General features: G+C 43.3%; 1 protein-coding gene across 1 annotated transcript in view; it reads left to right on the plus strand.

Moving 5' to 3' along the window:
• The window catches only part of LOC138674946 (uncharacterized), a 250,063-nt gene that overhangs the window by 192,742 nt on the left and 37,547 nt on the right, over nt 1–19,774 (plus strand). Inside the window, exon 12 of the mRNA XM_069762797.1 lies at nt 4,397–4,524. Coding sequence (XP_069618898.1) covers nt 4,397–4,524 — 128 coding nt within the window. The remainder of the gene's footprint in view (nt 1–4,396; nt 4,525–19,774) is intronic.

A 19,774-nucleotide genomic window follows, 5' to 3' on the forward strand; every position in this document is an offset into this window, starting at 1 on the left:
GGGGTTCAAACTCTCTAATGGTGGCTAGGTGGGCTCATACTGTATCTAGGAGTCTGTGAATGATGGGGGATTTAATGACAGCTTACAGTCCTCTTGGAAACATGTGTAGCTGTAACAGGACACCTGGCTTAGGCATCTATGTACTAGTTCATACTGTGTAAAGGGGGCTCTTGCTATATGTGGAGCGCTGTATGGAGGCTAATCCTGTACATAGAGAGCTAAGTTGGGGCTCATGCTGTATAGGAGGCTATATGGAGGTTCATACTGTATATAGGGCGCTATGGGGGGCGCTCACACTGTACAGTATATAGAAGGTTATGTGAGGGCTCACATTGTATAAATTAGCTATGTGGGAGCTCACTCTGTATATAAGTAGCTAGGTTGGGGCTCACACTGCATATAAGCAGCTATGTAGGGGCTCATACTGTATGTAGGAGGCTATATGAGGCACACACTTTTTATAGGGAAGCTATGTGAGGTATCATACTGCATATATGAGGTCATACGGTACATATACGGTATATATGTGGGAGTTCATACTGTATATATGAGGTTGTGTGATGGTTCATAATGTATATAGGAGGCTATGTGCATGCTGTGTATAGGGAGTTATGTGGGAGCTCATGGTGAATATAGGAGACTATGTGAGGGGCTTACACTGTACATAGGAAGCTATGTTAGATCTCATACTGTATATGGGGTACTATGTGAAGGCTCATGCTGTATATAAGGGTGCTATGTATGGGCTTATCCTGTATGTAGAGAGCTATGTGGGGGCTCACACTGTATATAGGAGTCTATGTGGGCGTTCATATATATACAGGAGGTGATGTGCTGGCACATACTGTATATAGGAAGTTATGTGAGGGTTCTTACTGTATATAGAAGACTGTGTGAGGGAGCTTACTGTATATAGGGGGCTGTGTTAGGGCTCATCCTGTATATAGAGAGCTATGTGTCGGGCTCATCCTGTATATAGAGGCAATGTGGAGGCTCATACTGTATCTAGGGAGCTATGTGGGGACTCATACTCTTTTATAGTGGCTATGTGAGTGCTCATACTGTATATTGGGGTTATGTGAGGGCTCATAGTGTATGTATGGAGGCTATGTGGGGGCTCATAGTATATATAGGGAGCTATATGGAGGTTCAGACTGTATATAGGTGGCTTTATGAGGGCTCCTGCTGTATATAGCAGGTCTGTGTAGGGGCTTATCCTATATATAGAGTTATGTGGAGGCTCATTCTGTCTATTGGGAGCTATGCAGGGATTCTACTGTATATAGGCAGCTATGTGAGGGCTCATACATTATGTAGGGGGGCTATGTCAGTGTTCATACTGTGTATAGGGGAGCTATGTGATGGAACATACTGTATCTAGGTAGGCTATGTGATTGCTCATACTGTATATAGGGAGGCTTTGTGAGGGCTCATGCTGATTATAGGGCCTATGTAAGGGCTCATAATGTATATAGGGATCTATGTGTGGTCTCATACTGTATTTAGTGAGCTATGTGGGGGCTCATACTGTATCTAGAGAGGCTATGTGAGGGCTCATACTGTATATAGGGGACTATGTAAGGGTTCATAATGTATATAGGGAGCTATGTGAGGACTTATACTGTATTTATGGAGCTATGTGGGGGCTCATACTGTATATAGGGAGGTTATGTGAAGGTTCAGACTGTATATAATGAGCTATGTAAGGGATCATTCTGTATATATTGGACTGTGTGAGGGCTCATACTGTATATAGGAGGCTATGTGAGTGCTCATAATGTATATAGGCAGCTGTGTGAAGGCTCATACTGTATTTAAGGAGCAATGTGGTGGCTCATACTGTATATAGGGAAGCTATATGAGGGCTCATAGTGTATATAGTAGGCTATGTGAGGGCTCATACTGTATATAGTAGGCTATGTGAGGGCTCATAATGTATATTGGGAGCTATGTGAGGGCTCATACTTTTTCTAGGGAGTATGTGGGGGCTCACAGGGTATATTGGGAAGCTATGTGAGGACTCATACAGTATGTAGGAGGCTATGCGAGGGCTCGTAATGTGTATAGGCAGCTGTGTGAGGGCTCATACTGTATTTAGGGAGCTATGTAGGAGCTCACACTGTATATAGGGGACTATGTGAGAGCTCATACTGTATATAGGAGGCTATGTGAGGGCTTATACTGTATACAGGAGGTGATTCGCCATGTGTGGGTTCTTACTATATATAGAAAGCTATACGAGGGTTCTTACTGTATATAGAGTCTATATGTAGGCTCATACTGTATATAGGGAGCTATGTGGGGACTCTTACTGTTTATAGGGGCTATGTTAGTGCCCGTACTGTATATAGGGGGTTATGTGAGGGCTCAAACAGTATCTAGGGAGGCTATGTGAGGGCTCATAGCGTATCTTTGGAGGCTTTGCGGGGGCTCATATTGTATATAGGTGGATTTATGAGAGCTCCTGCCATACATAGTCTATTAGTTCGGCCTTCACAACAGTCACAGTCTCTCATGTGGTTCCTTGGGAAAATAAATTTCCCACCCCTTCTCTATTATGCATAGCACTTTATGTATAGTGCTGTACTGTACATAAGGAGAAAAAATTGCATTGTGCACCACTATCTCTTTTCTTTTGCATCTACAGATGTGCACCAGAGCACCCGTGTGTTAATCACATGACCTATCACGTGATCTATAAAAAGTGATCATGTGACATGTAATGTAATATATTGGTTTATGCAGAGCACCTGTCTTCTAAACTACCTGGGGTCCTGGCTACTCTTAATCTGCCCCTGTGTATTATAATGAGATATACTGCCATGTGAAGTGTGTATGTTGCACATATTATGTATGTTATAAAAGGTTCCTATTTCCCAGATGGAAGAACGACGAATAAGCATTTTGCTTGTTCATTGGTGCACTTATGAACTCTTGTACTCTATTTGCTGGTCTGGGTGCTGAACCTTAGGCAGGAGACTTCCGAGTCCTTCGCAAACATTCTTACTTCATGAAAACCCCCCCAAAAAAACTTCTTTTCTCCACTCCCATCTTGCACCTCTGCGCAAAATAAGGTACATTAAAATACATACATTATTTTAAGTTTACTTACATTACTAGATGCGACTGTTACCATGTTGGGAAGCTATGGATACATATTTTCTAAGTTAAATATGTTGTAGATCTGGTAGATTTGAAATGAGTTGTCAACTACTAGGACAACCTCTTCTTGATCAAAATATTACTGCAGTCCAATAGTTCATCATGCACCCATTCATATGTCAGAAGCTGGTTGATGCTTTGGAGATGGAGCAGGGCCCTCTTTAGTCCATGTGCGGCTGCACAGTTTGAACAAATGCAATGTTTGCCTATGAAGCATGAGTGTATGTAATTCCTTATATCTGCCCCAAATGGACAATGCACGATATTGGGCTCTCAATGGTGCAAAAAGGGATATTCTCCGGCCCCAAAGGAAAATAGTTCAAACTTAGCCTTTAATCATTTAGGATTAAAAGAATGGGAAAATGTGCATGTATTAAAAAGTAAAACCCATAATGCTTACACTTTTTGGGTAGAAAAACCCTTAATCATATGTGACAGCTAGGTGTGGGGTACTGCCTTAAGTAGTAAATATTGTGGGTGACAAAACGAATGGATCCACATCTGTAAACATGTGTTCCATAATTGTATATATACTGTATTTTTCAAGCTATAAGACGCATCCGAAAATAGGACACACTCAAGTTTAGATAACAGGAAAGTAAACATTTCAGAGGAATAAAACTTTCATGATAATCTGATAAGTAGGAATAGGGTGAGGTAAGACTTGAGACAATTTTCAGGTCTTTTGCCTTACACAGTTGGCTTAGGTGAGCAAATACTCTTGCCTTCATTTGCTCCTTTATTAGGATATCACCCTAAGGCCTTTGTGCTCTCTGGTCCTTTACAGTTTTGTCCCAATTTCTTAAATCTGAGTGGAAAGAATTCTGTACTCAGCAGCGTCACTAACCTCCGATGTGTAAGTGAGAGGTACCAGAGAATCCCTTTACGCAGCATGCTATCCCTTTACGCAGCACCTACTTTTGTCTAGACTATGACATGGGGTAATAAATCTGCATCCAAATCTGCGTCTAGTTGTGATTGTGTTGCATAGTGAACATTTATATTTTTCCTACGAAGTAGCACATTTGATAAAAAAATTATCTACGCTTATATTTTGAGAAAATGAATTAGAGATGTAAAATAATAAGATTTGAGAGTCCTCAGTGGTTGATACCTTTTAATGGCTAACTGAAAAGATGGTAACAAATAGCGAGTTTTGCTCTAGTGGTCTCTGCTGGGAATAGGAAATGTACCTATAAGATGTTCATCGTCTTCTCTTTGCTTTATTTTGTAGGTGAGAGATCGGGCCATTCATAATATTGTAAAACAATGCTCAAAGCTGGAAAATCTGACTCTTAGCTCTTGCTTACAAGTGACAGATGTCAGTCTAATGGAAATCAGCACTTATCGGCCGACAATCAAGTAAGAAGAAGAATTTATGTATGAATATCTAAAATGTATTTACTGTGCATGATAAATGTTTTGTTTATGCCTTACAATTTTACTGAAAAGATAGCTGGATCTATGTGAACAGAGTTTTCGTTCTCCATGATATTTACTAATGTAGGGAAGCATAGGCTATGAATGTGACAGATTTGGTTTTTAAAGCTCAAAGCTCTTACACAGTGTCTAATAATCTTATTTAGGATTTTAGGTGGTAGTGAGAAGTCATTCCAACTTTGGTATCTTTTAGGAGCCTTTAGAACTACAAGACCACAACTTTGCCTGTTTTTAGTACACTATCTACAGTTGTAGTCAAAAATTTTGAGACTGACACAAATTTTGTTTCTCACAAACTTTGCTGCTTCAATTTTTATAGTGGTAATTTGCATTAACTCTAGATTGCTATGAAAAATGAGCATCTAAATTTTTTAAAAAAATCAAAATTCATTGCCATGAAAATTCCACTGGAATTCAGCCCTGCCACAAAATGACCTGCTTACATCATTTCAGTGATCTTCCCATTTGCTTAGGAGACAGTGTAAATAAGGACAAGGCAGATCCCTCTGTCATGATTGAATTATAAGGCCAGACTGGATGTTTTAAAAGTTGGTTGGCGATTGAAATGATTGTCCTCTTTTAACCATGGTTAACAAATGCAGCATCATTGCTGTGCATCAAAAGGGCTTTACAGGCAAGTAAATTGCTCCTTGTAAGAGTGCCCCTAAATAAACCATTTATTGGATCATCAAGATCATCTAAGAAGGAGAATCTATTGCTGCAAAGAAGGCATCAGAGCTCCCAAGAAAGTACAGCAAGTGTGAGTGTAATGACCAGGCCGAAAGTTCCCTGCTATCCACCCCCCACACGGTGTCTGCGGCCGAAGGAATTATGACACACCGGTCTTGGGGATAACAGTTGCTTTTACTTCAGCAGGAATGAGAATTATAACTTGGAACAAATAATGAACAGTCTCTCATGGGTAGTCGATGGCAATTACAGTTCATACTTAGATGCTGAGATGTGACCTGTACTCGGGGATAACTCCACAGTGTGTCACGGCACTTGCACAAGTACTTATGGGGGAATGTAAAAACTGAGGTGATTCCAGTCAGAAAGACTTTAGAATGATGTCATTTATAGGTGAATGTAAAATCTGAGTTGATTCCAATCAGAAAGACTTTAGAATGATGTCTGTAGAGGTTTTAGAGGCGACCCAGGCTCTTAGGCCTGCAGGAGATCTTGTAGTGAAAACAGCCTCCACGTGTGTTCTGCTCTCCTTGAGGGCATCCCTCAGACTAAAGAATATTCTAGACTTGCCTGGAAAACAGCTCCTCCTATTGACCATGTGACTAGGAGCTGGCTAATAGGACACCATATTCACATCTCAGATCCTTACAAACAATAATTATGAGTTATTGTACACTTTCACCATTAAATGACACCAGAACACAGCAAATGAGAAATGCATTGCATCTAAAATCGAGGTGACTAGAAATGGAGAATTACAGCTCACAAATGCAGGGAATAATGTAGAGGGGCAGTTAGTGAGCTGTAATGTACAGAAGCTACTCACAATGCAGAATTACTTTAACGGAAGGACACACTCTCAACTAGGTCACTACATGAGGACCATCTCCTAAACACGATTCAGCTATGGGATTGGTTCAAAACAAGTGCAGAGCTTACTTAGGAATGACAGCAGACAGCAGTCAGTTCATCTGTATGAACAGTAATGAAAAGCTATTGGATTCTGGCCATGTGTCAAGAAGGGCAGAAATTAAGCCACTTCTCTTTAAGAAAAACATGATTGGCAGACTGATATTCAAGAGAAGTCCAAGATTGGACTGCATAGGACTGGTTTAAAGTTATTTTCTCTAAAGAAGCTCTATTCAGACTGTTTCAGACATCTGGTAGAATGATGGTCTGGAGAAGAAAAGGTGAGCGATACCATTAGTCAAATGTCATTCCTACAATTTAAAGAATCCTGAGACACTTCATGTTTGGTGTTGCTTTTTATCCAAAGGTGAGGTCTCACTTTCAATTTTGCCTAAGAACACTACCATGAATAAAGAATGGCATCTAATCATCCTCAAAAAGCCACTTCTCCCAACGATCCAAGAGCAATTCGGTGATGGTCTTTCCAGCATGAGACCATGTCACAAGGCAAAAGTCAAACATAGTGGTTCAGTGAAAAGAAAAAAAATTGGGGTTCATGGTTAGGAAACTCCTTGGTCAATCCTCAAAAAGCGAGAGGGCAAAAATACTCACAGAAAATGTTATAAACTCCATGTACTAATTAGGCAGGAATATGTTGCCATCAATCAAGATTTGGCCCAGAAATGGATGTTAAGCATGCTAGGGCGAATTTCAGAAGTATTCTATGTCAGAGAACACTTTGTGAAAACTCAATTTGTGTCACTTTTGGCCTTGACTGCATATGAATAGTTACCGTATTTTTTGGACTACAAGACGCACTTTTTCCCCCCAAAAAAGGGGGGAGAATGGGGGGTGCGTCTAATAGTCGCAATGCAGGCTTACCGTGGCGGCAGAGGTGCGGTGGCAGAGGTGCAGCGGCAGAGGTGCGGCGGCAGAGGTGTGGCGGCAGAAGAGGCGCAGTAAGCGGGGTCCCTTTCTCCGGTGAGGTGATGCAGCAGCCCGGTATGCAGCAGAGTCGGGTGAATCCTGTTGTTATCGGTGGTGGCGGCCATTTTCCTGAGGCCGCGCGAGCGCAGATGGAGCGCTCGGCTTCCCGGGGCTTCAGGAAAATGGCCGCCGCGATCTCCATCTGCGCACGCGCGGCCTCCCGCGGCCATTTTCCTTAAGCCCCGGGAAGCAGAGCGCTTCATCTGCACACGCACGGCCTCAGGAAGATGGCCGCGCCCACCGATAACAACAGGATTCACCCCGCTCTGCTGCTTACCGGGCTGCTGCATCACCATACCGGGGAAAGGGACCCCGCTTACTGCGCCTCCTCTGCCGCTGCACCTCTGCCACCGCACCTCTGCCGCCACGGTAAGCCTGCATTGCCTGCACGGTAAGCCTGGGACCCCTCTCACGCCATACCTCTCACTGCACCTCCTGATCCCAGCACCTCCTGATCCCAGCACCTCCTGATCCCAGCACCTTCTCATCCCAGCACCTCCTCATCCCAGCATCACCCCACCTCTGCCGACACCTTGCCTCCTGTGACCCTGCTCTGCCACCGCCAGCCCTCAGGTAAGATACTGTAAATTCGGACAATAAGACGGACCCCCATCTTATAAAAAATCTTTTTTTCTGCAATTTTCACCCCAAATTTGGGGTGCGTCTTATGGTCCGGTGCGTCTTATAGTCCGAAAAATACGGTATTTTGAGTTTGTGACTTCTTTCACCCTTAAAACCATGAAACTGAAACTATGAAACCATTTATATTTTGTAATCACGGCATAATCAGCATACACATGTAAGTTTTCCTGGGACAAATAGAAAATATTCACCCTGCCATTTTGTTTTTTTTGTACAAAGCAGGCAAATATATTCTTGCTGTTAAAATGATTGAAATCAAAGAGGAACCTGATATGATGGAGGGGGTCAAAGTGTTGTAATTACCCTGATGACGTTCTAAGAGGAGGACTCATGTTATGGGATGGAATTTAAAATGATAAAACCCCATTTGATGTGAATGCTAACCCAGCTTTATAAATAATGAATCATATGGATCATAGTTTATATATTCACTCACAACAATAATTTTGAACAAAACGAGGAGGAGGAGAGGACCCTGCTCACGAATGCTCACAGTCTACAAATAATGAGTGAGGATACCGTAAGTGAGGTTACAGTCAGTCGTGTAGCGATATGGTGGAACAAGAGTTACTGCAGGTTGTAGGCTTGTAAGAGGTAGGTCTTCAGGTTCCTTTTGAAGGTTTCCACAGTAGGCAAGAGTCTGATATGTTGGGGGTAGAGAGTTCCAGAATAGAGGTGATGCACTGAAGAAATCTTGTATGTAATTGTGGGAAGAGTAGATCAGGGGGGAGTAGACAAGGAGATCTTGTGAGAATTGGAGGTTGTATGAAGGTTAATACTGGGAGACTAGGTCACAGATGGATGGAGGGGACAGGTTGTGGATGGCTTTGTATGCCATGGTTAGGGTTTTGAACTGGAGTCTCTTGGCAATGGGGAGCCAGTAAAGGGATTAACAGAGAAAAGAGGCCTGGGAATAGCAGGGGGAAAGGTGGATTAATCGGGCAGCAGAGGTTAGGAAAGATTTGAGGGGTGCAAGAGTGTTAGAGGGGAGGCCACAAAGCAGGAGGATGCTGCAGTCAAGGCAGGAGATGATGAGGGCTTGCACTAACACTTTTGCAGATTCTTGAAATGTGCGGATCCGGGAGACATTTTTGAGTTTTAGCCAGCAGGAAGTGGAAAGGACATGGATGTGTGGTTTGAAAGAGAGATCAGAGTCAAGGGTTAACCCAAGGCAGCATGCTTGCAGGACTGGGGATAGTGGGCAGCTATTGACTTTGAAGGATAGGTATGGGATTTACATTATCTTTATATAATTTTCCAATAAAATAGTAATGATGGTATCGCTACAGAGGAGAAGAAGAAAGCCGTGGAACATTTGAACAATGTTAGACAAAGTACAGTACCACATGTTCTTCATCACATATTATTTTGTCATTATCTCATCTTATTTCTTTCGCTGCATATAAAACATTTGTCGCTTTTCTTTGAGAGATGAAATTCTTTTAGACATATTGGTAGAAAGTGCAAATTATATAGTAGTACAAGTAAAAAATCATATAAGAGAACACAAATATGACTTTGTGAGGGTCAACATTGCAAGATACAGCACACTCTCTCAACTGATGAATGGTTTCATGGTTGTAATCCATTCAGCATAGAGCTTTTTTGTTTTTTCCTCTTTACATTTCATGGAGAAAAATCAAATTATAGTTAATAACACCTACAAGTACCGGTAAATTTATTTTTATAGAAAAAGTTAATGATCATTGTAAATATTGCACAATAACTTTCTTTTTCCTAGTTAATCTATAATCAATGACCTAAAACACTTGGGAGCTTCTCTTATGCACAACACCAGTTAGGGTATGTCTGGTTAAGCTGGCTAAGGCCTCATTCAAATGTCCATCAATCACATACACGTTCTCTCCATATTTTTCACAGATAGAACATATACCCATAATATTATAAGTGGCTGTTTACATGTTTTTCTTTGTGTCCCTTGTGCGTTTATAAAAAAAAATCAAAGATGTTTCCACTTTTTTTCAAGTCCCACATTAAAATATTCAGACAAATCTATGGGTCAGTGAAAAATCTGACAGCACACATTATCATTCATGTGCAAGCAGTGTGTCCTGTCTGATTTTAACATTGTAAGAAGTAGGAGAAATTTTGCAATTATATGGCTTGTCCACTACTTGGATAACCCATCCTAAATCAGTATGTTCCCTCCTTGTAAAATAATAATAGCTGTACCATCTTCGGTGTGACAGCCGTTCCAGCGATGTCGGGATTGGTTCTTCCAGAGCATATTGTCGCTTCATTCTCCCCTCCATCAGATGAATCAGACAAGTGAGGGGCAGTCGCAGCTCTGACTTCCTCCAAATGTCTGATTTGTCGAAAGGAGGAGAGAGTGAAACAGCCGATGATTGGCTGCAGGGCTCACAAGACCCACGAGAGCAATGTCATGCGGGCCCTGGGAGCGCCAATGTCAAGATTTCTGGAATGGGACCCAAGCCAGAGGTAAGTGTAGGTGTTATTATTTTCTAAAGGGAAGACATAGTGATTGAGAACGGGTTGTCCGAGTAGTAGACAACCTCTTTAATTAATTTTTTCATACAAGTAAATCACTGATGAAACACTGATGGTAAAAATGACACACTGACCAAACACTGAGGAAACTTTGATCCAGCATGATGATGAAATTTAAACTCTTCACAACATCCCCCATATGCGGGCTCACTCCGAGCACCAGCATGATCAAAAGCGGGTTTTCATATAAATCTCTGAAATACATGATTTAGACGTAACTCACAGAAGAAGATTCCCTGTAATGAGTCAAATGGAGACACTGTGGACCCCATCTAGCCTATGATCCAGCAGTGTCTGTCTTTTTAAGAGTGCACAAAAGCGCGGTTGACCACAGTTTTGTGCACCTCTGAAAAGAAGAACGCCACTGAACAGAGACCAGAGGAAGTCCAGAGAAACTCTGCCGCCTTATTATAGTGAATGGATCCCTCGGGGATTTCATTTGAATCACGTCATTCAGAGATTTAGATGGCAACCCCAAAGTAAGTGCTCAACGTAGAGCGTAGAACAAGTGTGATAAATAATAATAAATGTTATGTAAAATGTTCCCAATAAAAGCTTCAGCTCAATCCACAAAAAAAGCAAGCCCTTACTCAGGTCTGTCATCTGTTAACAGAAATATAGGGGGCTTCAACATTACTGGTAGCACAAAGACTCTAGAAAAGCAAAATTGCACCTCTCCCCCAAAAGAAGTTCAGTGATTTCTGCGCTCCCAGATCCAAATTCCCCCTCCCTTTTGAGCCCTGCAGTGCCTAAACTGCTGTTAGCGCCCACATGTTTGGCATTCCTGTAGCAATGAGAGTTTGCTTAATTTACAGGGTCCATGTCTCCAGAAGCAAGAGCTAGGAAACAATGCATGTGCACTGCAATGTATGGGCACTACAAGGTGCGCGCACTACAATGGCAAATTTGCAATTTTCACTTGGCCACTGCTGCTTGTTTCTGGCAAACACATGGAGTCGAAATTAACACTGTACCTGTAGATAAATTCCCAGAAGGGTGTAATTTCCAAAATTGGCTCACTTGAGGGTGGATTCTGCTCTTAGGGGCTCTGTATATGGAGTCTGCAAACTATTCTACGATAATTTATTCTCCAAGAGTGAAATTGCACTATTTCTGTTACGAGTCATGCTGTGTGGCTAAGCAGTACAGTACAGCCACATATAGGGTATTGCAATGTTCAGCAGAAATTGTTTGATAAATTTTGGTGCTACTTTTTACCCATTTTCCTGTGTGGTAATGTAAAATCAGGGGCTAAAACAACATTTTTGTGGTAAAAATGAAATTATTTTTTCTTCACCGCCCAATGGTATAAAATTCTGTGGCACACTTGTGGTATCAATATAATCCCTTCACCCCTAGATGAGTTAACTGAGAGATTTATTTTGTAAAGTGAAGTCACTTATGGGGGGTTTGCTGTTTTGGCACCTCACAACATTTAGCAAAATGTGCACTACAACATGGTGCTCCTTCCCTTCTGAGCTTTGCACTGTGCCTCAAAAATAGTTTTCGACCACATATGAGGCACCGCCGTACTCAGGAGAAATTGCGTAACATATTTTGTGGTCTATTTTCTCCTACTATCCCTTTTGAAAATTGAAAAATTGAGGTCAAAGTAAAATTTTAGTGGAAAATTTTTTTCCATTGACTCAGTCCAAAGTTATGCAATTCTATGAATCGCTTGAGGGTTAAAAATGCTTGCTATCTGCTAGATTAATTCCTCAAGAGGTGTAGTTTTACAAAATGGGGTTATTTATGGGGGCTTCTGCTGTTTTGGCATTTGGCTTGTCAAATATGAAATGGCGTCCACAACCTTTTCCAGCCAAAATTGTGCTCCAGTGTTCAATTAGCGCTCCTTCCCTTCCAAGCCTTGCATTGTGGCCAAACAGTAATCTGGAGATATTGCACAACGAATGATACTGTTCATTTTCTCCTGTTATCATTAAAAAAATGCTAAATTTGGGGCTAAATGAACATTTTTTCGTCTAAAAAATTACAATGTTCATTTTTTTCTTCCATATTGGTTTAATTCCTGTGAAGTACCTAAAGGGTTAATAAACGTCTTGAATGTGTTTTTGAGCACTTTGAGGGGTGCGGTTTTTAAAATGTTGCCATTTTTACGTATTTTCTTTCATATAGACCCCTCAAAGTCACCTCAAACTTTGTGTAGTACCTTAAAATACGGGTTTGTCAATTTTATAGGAAAAATGAGAAATTCCTGATAAAGTTTAAACCCTTCTAACTACCTAGCAAACAAATATTCTTAAAAAATGATGCAGATGTAAAGTAGACGTATGGGAAATGTTATTTATAAATTATTTTCTACAGCATATAAAAATTGAAAGTAATAATAAACACAAAAATTTTGATGTAAGTTTACCAGTAACAAAGTATAACATGTCAAGAAAAAAACATCTGAGAATCACTGTGATATGTTGAAGCTTTCCAGAGCTATTTCCACATAAAGTGACACTGGTCAGAATACTAAAATTTGGCCTTTTCAGGAAAGTGAAAACAAGCTTTGCGGTGAAGGGGTTAAACATTGCATAAGTATTCCATATGTGTAGAAAAAGATATGGACCACACATCTAAACCTTATACAGTACAGACCAAAAGTTTGGACACACCTTCTCATTTAAAGATTTTTCTGTATTTTCATGACTATGAAAATTGTGCATTCACACTGAAGGCATCAAAACTATGAATTAACATGTGGAATTATATACTTAACAAAAAAGTGTGAAACAACTGAAATTATGTCTTATATTCTAGGTTCTTCAAAGTAGCCACCTTTTGCTTTGATGACTGCTTTGCACACTCTTAGCATTCTCTTGATGAGCTTCAAGAGGTAGTCACCAGGAATGGTCTTCCAACAATCTGGAAGGAGTTCCCAGAGATGCCTAGCACTTGTTGGCCCTTTTGCCTTCACTCTGTGGTCCAGCTCACCCTAAACCATCTTGATTGGGTTCAGCTCTGGTGACTGTGGAGGCCAGGTCATCTGGGGTAGCACCCCATAACGCTCCTTCTTGGTCAAATAGCCCTTACGCAGCCTGGAGGTGTGTTTGGGGTCATTGTCCTGTTGAAAAATAAATGATGGTCCAACTAAACGCAAACCGAATGGAATAGCATGCCGCGGCAAGATGCTGTGGTAGCCATGCTGGTTCAGTATGCCTTCAATTTTTAATAAATCCCCAACAGTGTCACCAGCAAAGCACCCCCACACCATCACACCTCCTCCTCCATGCTTCATGTGGGAACCAGGCATGCAGAGTCCATCCGTTCACCTTTTCTGCGTCGCACAAAGAAATGGTGGTTGGAACCAAAGATCTCAAATTTGGACTCATCAGACCAAAGCACAGATTTCCACTAGTCTAAAGTCCATTCCTTGTGTTCTTTAGCCCAAACAAGTCTCTTCTGCTTGATGCCTGTCCTTAGCAGTGGTTTCCTAGCAGCTATTTTACCATGAAGGCCTGCTTCACAAAGTCTCCTCCTAACAGTTGTTGTAGAGATGTGTCTGCTGCTAGAACTCTGTGTGGCATTGACCTGGTCTCTAATCTGAGCTGCTGTTAACCTGCGATTACTGAAGCTGGTGACTCGGATAAACTTATCCTCAGAAGCAGAGGTCTTCCTTTCCTGGGGCGGTCCTCATGTGAGTCAGTTTCTTTGTAGTTCTTGATGGTTTTTGCCACTGCCCTTGGGGACACTTTCGAAGTTTTCCCAATTTTTCGGACTGACTGACCTTCATTTCTTAAAGTAAGGAGGGACACTCATTTTTCTTTACTTAGCTGCTTTTTTCTTGCCATAATACAAATTCTAACAGTCTATTCAGTAGGACTATCAGCTGTGTATCCACCAGACTTCTGCACAACACAACTCATGGTCCCAACACCATTTATAAGGCAAGAAATCTGTTATGATCTGGTGGTTTAGGAGCAACATGGGACGAGCTCTGAAGGAAGTGGTACCTGTACTGACCGCAGTCCCTAAGCTCAACACAACACTAGAAGTAGCCGTGGGATGCTCCTAACACTCCCTAGGCACCTCGTCACAGCCTGAGAACTAACTACCCCTAAAGATAGAAACAGGAAAACTATCTTGCCTCAGAGAAAATCCCCAAAGGATAGATAGCCCCCCACAAGTAATGACTGTGAGTGGAGAGGGAAAAGACATACATAGAATGAAACCAGGATGAGCACAGGAGGCCAGTCTAGCTAGATAGATAGGACAGGATGGAATACTGTGCGGTCAATATAAAGCACTACAAAAAATCCACACAGAGTTTACAAAAATCTCCACACCTGACTAAAGGTGTGGAGGGTAAATCTGCTTCCCAGAGCTTCCAGCATCACAGAATTAATTCATACTGACAAGCTGGACAAACATAGAAAGCACAGAACGGATAAGTCCACAACCTGTGGACAGAAAAGAGCAAGCAAGGAATAAGCTTTGCTGAACTGGTCAGGATAACAGGGAAATCCAAAGAGATGTGAATCCAACCAGGAACCATTGACAAGTGGCACAAGCTGAAGGAAAGAGCCAGACTAAATAGCCGAGCAGAATAGACAATCAGTGGAAGCAGCTGCTGACAGCTAAATCCAAGGAGCAGCCATTCCACTTAAAACCACCGGAGGGAGCCCAAGAGCAGAACTCACAAAAGTGCCACTTACAACCACCGGAGGGAGCCCAAGAGCGGAATTCACAACAGTACCCCCCCCTTGAGGAGGGGTCACCGAACCCTCACCAGAGCCCCCAGGCCGATCAGGACGAGCCAAGTGAAAAGCACGAACCAAATCGGTGGCATGGACATCGGAGGCAACAACCCAAGAATTATCCTCCTGGCCACAACCCTTCCACTTGACAAGATACTGAAGCCTCCGCCTCGAAAAACGAGAATCGAAAATTTTCTCAACCTCATATTCCAACTCTTCCTCAACCAACACTGGGGCAGGAGGATCAACTGAGGGAACAACGGGCACCACATATCTCCGCAACAAAGATCTATGGAAAACATTATGAATGGCAAAAGAGGCTGGAAGAGCCAAACGAAAAGACACCGGATTAATAATTTCAGAAATTTTATAAGGACCAATAAGCCGAGGCTTAAACTTAGGGGAAGAAACCTTCATAGGAACATGACGAGAAGACAACCAAACCAAATCCCCCACACAAAGCTGGAGACCAACACACCGACGGCGGTTAGCAAAACGTTGAGCCCTTTCCTGAGACAACGTCAAATTGTCCACCACATGAGTCCAAATCTGCTGCAGCCTGTCCACCACAGAATCCAAACCAGGACAATCAGAAGGCTCAACCTGCCCAGAAGAAAAACGATGATGAAAACCAAAATTACAAAAGAAAGGTGAAACCAAAGTAGCCGAACTAGCCCGATTATTAAGGGCAAACTCGGCCAACGGCAAGAAAGCCACCCAATCATCCTGATCAGCAGACACAAAGCATCTCAAATAGGTCTCCAAGGTCTGATTAGTTCGCTCAGTTTGGCCGTTAGTCTGAGGATGAAACGCCGAAGAAAAAGACAAATCAATGCCCATCCTAGCACAAAAGGCCCGCCAAAACCTAGAGACAAACTGAGAACCTCTGTCAGACACAATATTCTCCGGAATGCCATGCAAACGAACCACATGCTGAAAAAACAATGGAACCAAATCTGAGGAGGAAGGCAACTTAGGCAAAGGTACCAGATGGACCATTTTAGAGAACCGGTCACAAACAACCCAGATAACAGACATCTTCTGGGAAACAGGAAGATCCGAAATAAAATCCATGGAAATATGCATCCAGGGCCTCTCAGGGACCGGCAAAGGCAAAAGCAACCCACTAGCACGGGAACAGCAAGGCTTGGCTCGGGCGCAAGTCCCACAGGACTGCACAAAAGCACGCACATCGCGCGACAAGGAAGGCCACCAAAAGGACCTAGCAACCAAATCTCTGGTACCAAAAATCCCAGGATGACCAGCCAACACTGAACAATGAACCTCAGAAATCACCTTACTTGTCCATCCATCAGGAACAAACAGCTTCCCCACTGGACAGCGGTCGGGCCTATCAGCCTGAAATTCCCGAAGCATCCGCCGCAAATCAGGGGAGATGGCAGAAAGAATCACCCCTTCCTTAAGAATGCCAACCGGCTCAAGGACTCCAGGAGAATCAGGCGAAAAACTCCTAGAGAGGGCATCAGCCTTAACATTCTCTGATCCCGGAAGATACGAGACCACAAAATCAAAACGGGAGAAAAACAGGGACCATCGAGCCTGTATAGCAGGGGTCCCCAACTCCAGTCCTCAAGGCCCACCAACAGGTCATGTTTTCAGGATTTCCTTTGCATTGCACAGGTGATGCAATTATTACCTGGGCAAGACTAAGGAAATCCTGAAAACATGACATGTTGGTGGGCCTTGAGGACTGGAGTTGGGGACCCCTGCTGTATAGGATTCAGCCGCTTGGCCGACTCGAGGTAAATCAGATTCTTATGATCAGTCAAGACCACAACGCAGTGCTTAGCTCCCTCAAGCCAATGTCGCCACTTCTCAAACGCCCACTTCATAGCCAACAACTCCCGATTGCCGACATCATAATTGCGTTCCGCAGGTGAAAACTTTCTGGAAAAAAATGCACACGGTTTCATCAAAGAACCATCAGAATCCCTCTGAGACAAAACGGCCCCTGCCCCAATCTCAGAAGCGTCAACCTCAACCTGAAAAGGAAGAGAAATATCCGGCTGACGCAACACAGCGGCAGAAGTAAATCGGCGTTTAAGCTCCCGAAAGGCCTCAACAGCAGCAGAGGACCAATTCGTCACATCAGCGCCTTTCTTCATCAAATCAGTAAGGGGCTTAACCACACTGGAAAAGTTGGCAATGAAACGGCGATAGAAATTAGCAAAGCCCAAAAATTTTTGAAGGCTCTTCACAGATGTGGGTTGAATCCAGTCATGAATAGCTTGGACCTTAACAGGATCCATTTCCATAGACGAGGGAGAAAAAATAAAACCCAAAAAAGAGACCTTCTGAACTCCGAATAGGCACTTAGACCCCTTCACAAATAAAGCATTATCACGAAGGATCTGGAACACCATCCTGACCTGCTTCACATGAGACTCCCAATCATCGGAAAAAATCAAAATATCATCCAAATATACAACCATGAATTTATCAAGATAATTGCGGAAAATATCATGCATAAAGGATTGGAACACAGATGGAGCATTAGAGTGCCCGAATGGCATCACAAGGTATTCAAAATGGCCTTCGGGCGTATTAAATGCAGTTTTCCATTCGTCACCCTGTTTAATACGAACAAGATTATATGCCCCTCGGAGGTCAATCTTAGTAAACCAACTAGCCCCCTTAATCTGAGCAAACAAATCAGAAAGCAAAGGCAAGGGGTATTGGAATTTGACCGTGATCTTATTAAGAAGACGATAATCTATACAGGGTCTCAAGGAGCCATCCTTCTTAGCAACAAAAAAGAAACCCGCTCCCAATGGTGACGAAGACGGCCGAATATGCCCTTTCTCCAAAGATTCCTTAACATAGCTCCGCATGGCGGCATGCTCTGGCACAGACAGATTGAAAAGTCGGCCCTTAGGGAACTTACAACCAGGAATGAAGTTAATAGCACAATCACAGTCCCTATGTGGAGGAAGGGAACTGGACTTGGGCTCAACAAATACATCCTGGAAATCCGACAAAAACTCAGGGACCTCAGGAGAGGGGGAAGAGGAAATTGACATCAAAGGAACGTCACTATGTACCCCTTGACAACCCCAACTAGTCACAGACATAGTTTTCCAATCCAGCACCGGATTATGTTCCTGTAACCATGGAAAACCCAGTACAACAACATCATGCAGGTTATGCAACACCAGAAAACGGCAATTTTCCTGATGTGCAGGAGCCATGTACATGGTCATCTGCGTCCAGTACTGAGGTTTATCCTTGGCCAATGGAGTAGCATCAATGCCCCTCAAAGGAATAGGGCTCTGCAAAGGCTGCAAGGAAAAACCACAGCACCTGGCGAATTCTAAGTCCATTAAGTTCAGGGCAGCGCCTGAATCCACAAATGCCATGACAGAAAAGGACGACAATGAGCAAATTAGGGTCACAGATAAAAGAAATTTAAGCTGTAAAGTACTAATGGTAACAGACCTAGCGACCCTCCTAGTACGTTTAGGGCAATCAGAAATAACATGAGCAGAATCACCACAGTAAAAACACAGCCTATTCTGACGTCTGAATTCCTGCCTGTTAGGACTACAGAGATGGGTACGAGAGTGGACCCTCTGGACCGTAGATGTCCCCCTCGTGGGCGAGCAGACCCGGTGTTAACCAACCCCTATACAGGGGCTGTTTAGGAGCAGGCCCAGAGGTTACCTTACCACGGTAGCGGATACCAGAAGGGACGGCTCAAGTAAAGGGAAGGCTGAAGAGTAGACAAAACTGAGGACCGGAATCAGCAGCGGAAAATCCAGAGGCAGAAGACACGGGAACGGAAGGCAGGAATCGGCAGAGGAGAACCAGGGACGGAGAGGGAACTGAAACAAAGTAACGGAAAACAAACACAGTAAATAGTAGCGCCGGAGCGCAGAGCAAGTACAGAGACACAGCGAACGGCCAGAGACTAAGCAAACACTAAAGATATTCAGGCACCTCCTAGCAGAGGAGGTGGCCTGAAATAGCGTGCTCTCCATGGTGATTGGCTGCAGATGCACCACACCCGGTGCTAGGTGATCCGGAGCTGTGAGGCTGTATCTAATGCTGAAGCCTGTGCGCCTGCGCAGGAGCGCCGGAAGTAGGGGCACAGGAGCGAGCGATGCCGGAAGAAGATGGCGCCGCCCGAGAGGAGGAGAGGACAATGCGCCGAGCGCTGAAAGAAGAGCGCGCGAGGGGGGCGGAGGCGGCACGCTGAGGACCAGGAACAGAGCGGTGAGCAGCCGCTGTAACACTGCCGTTCTGTTCTAGTCAAAATCCTATCACATTGCATAGGTTCAGGACTCTGCTTAGAGGACACTGCCATATGGTGCATAGCTTTGCGCTCGTGCAAACGCCGATCAATCTAAATGGCTAGATACATAGATTCGCTCAAACCAGTAGGCGTAGGGAAGCCCACCATAACATCTTTAAGGGCTTCAGAAAGACCTTTTCTGAAAATAGCAGCCAGAGCATCCTCATTCCATTTAGTGAGCACAAACCATTTCCTAAATTTCTGGCAGTATAATTCTGCCGCTTCCTGACCTTGACACAAGGCCAACAGGGTTTTTTCTGCATGATCCACAGAATTAGGTTCGTCATACAATAATCCGAGCGCTTGAAAAAATGCGTCTACATTCAGCAATGCCGGATCCCCTGATTCAAGGGAGAATGCCCAGTCCTGAGGGTCGCCACGCAGCAAGGATATGATG

Source organism: Ranitomeya imitator, chromosome 1 (assembly GCF_032444005.1).
Source record: "Ranitomeya imitator isolate aRanImi1 chromosome 1, aRanImi1.pri, whole genome shotgun sequence".
In the NCBI taxonomy this organism is placed as follows: Eukaryota; Metazoa; Chordata; class Amphibia; order Anura; family Dendrobatidae; genus Ranitomeya; species Ranitomeya imitator.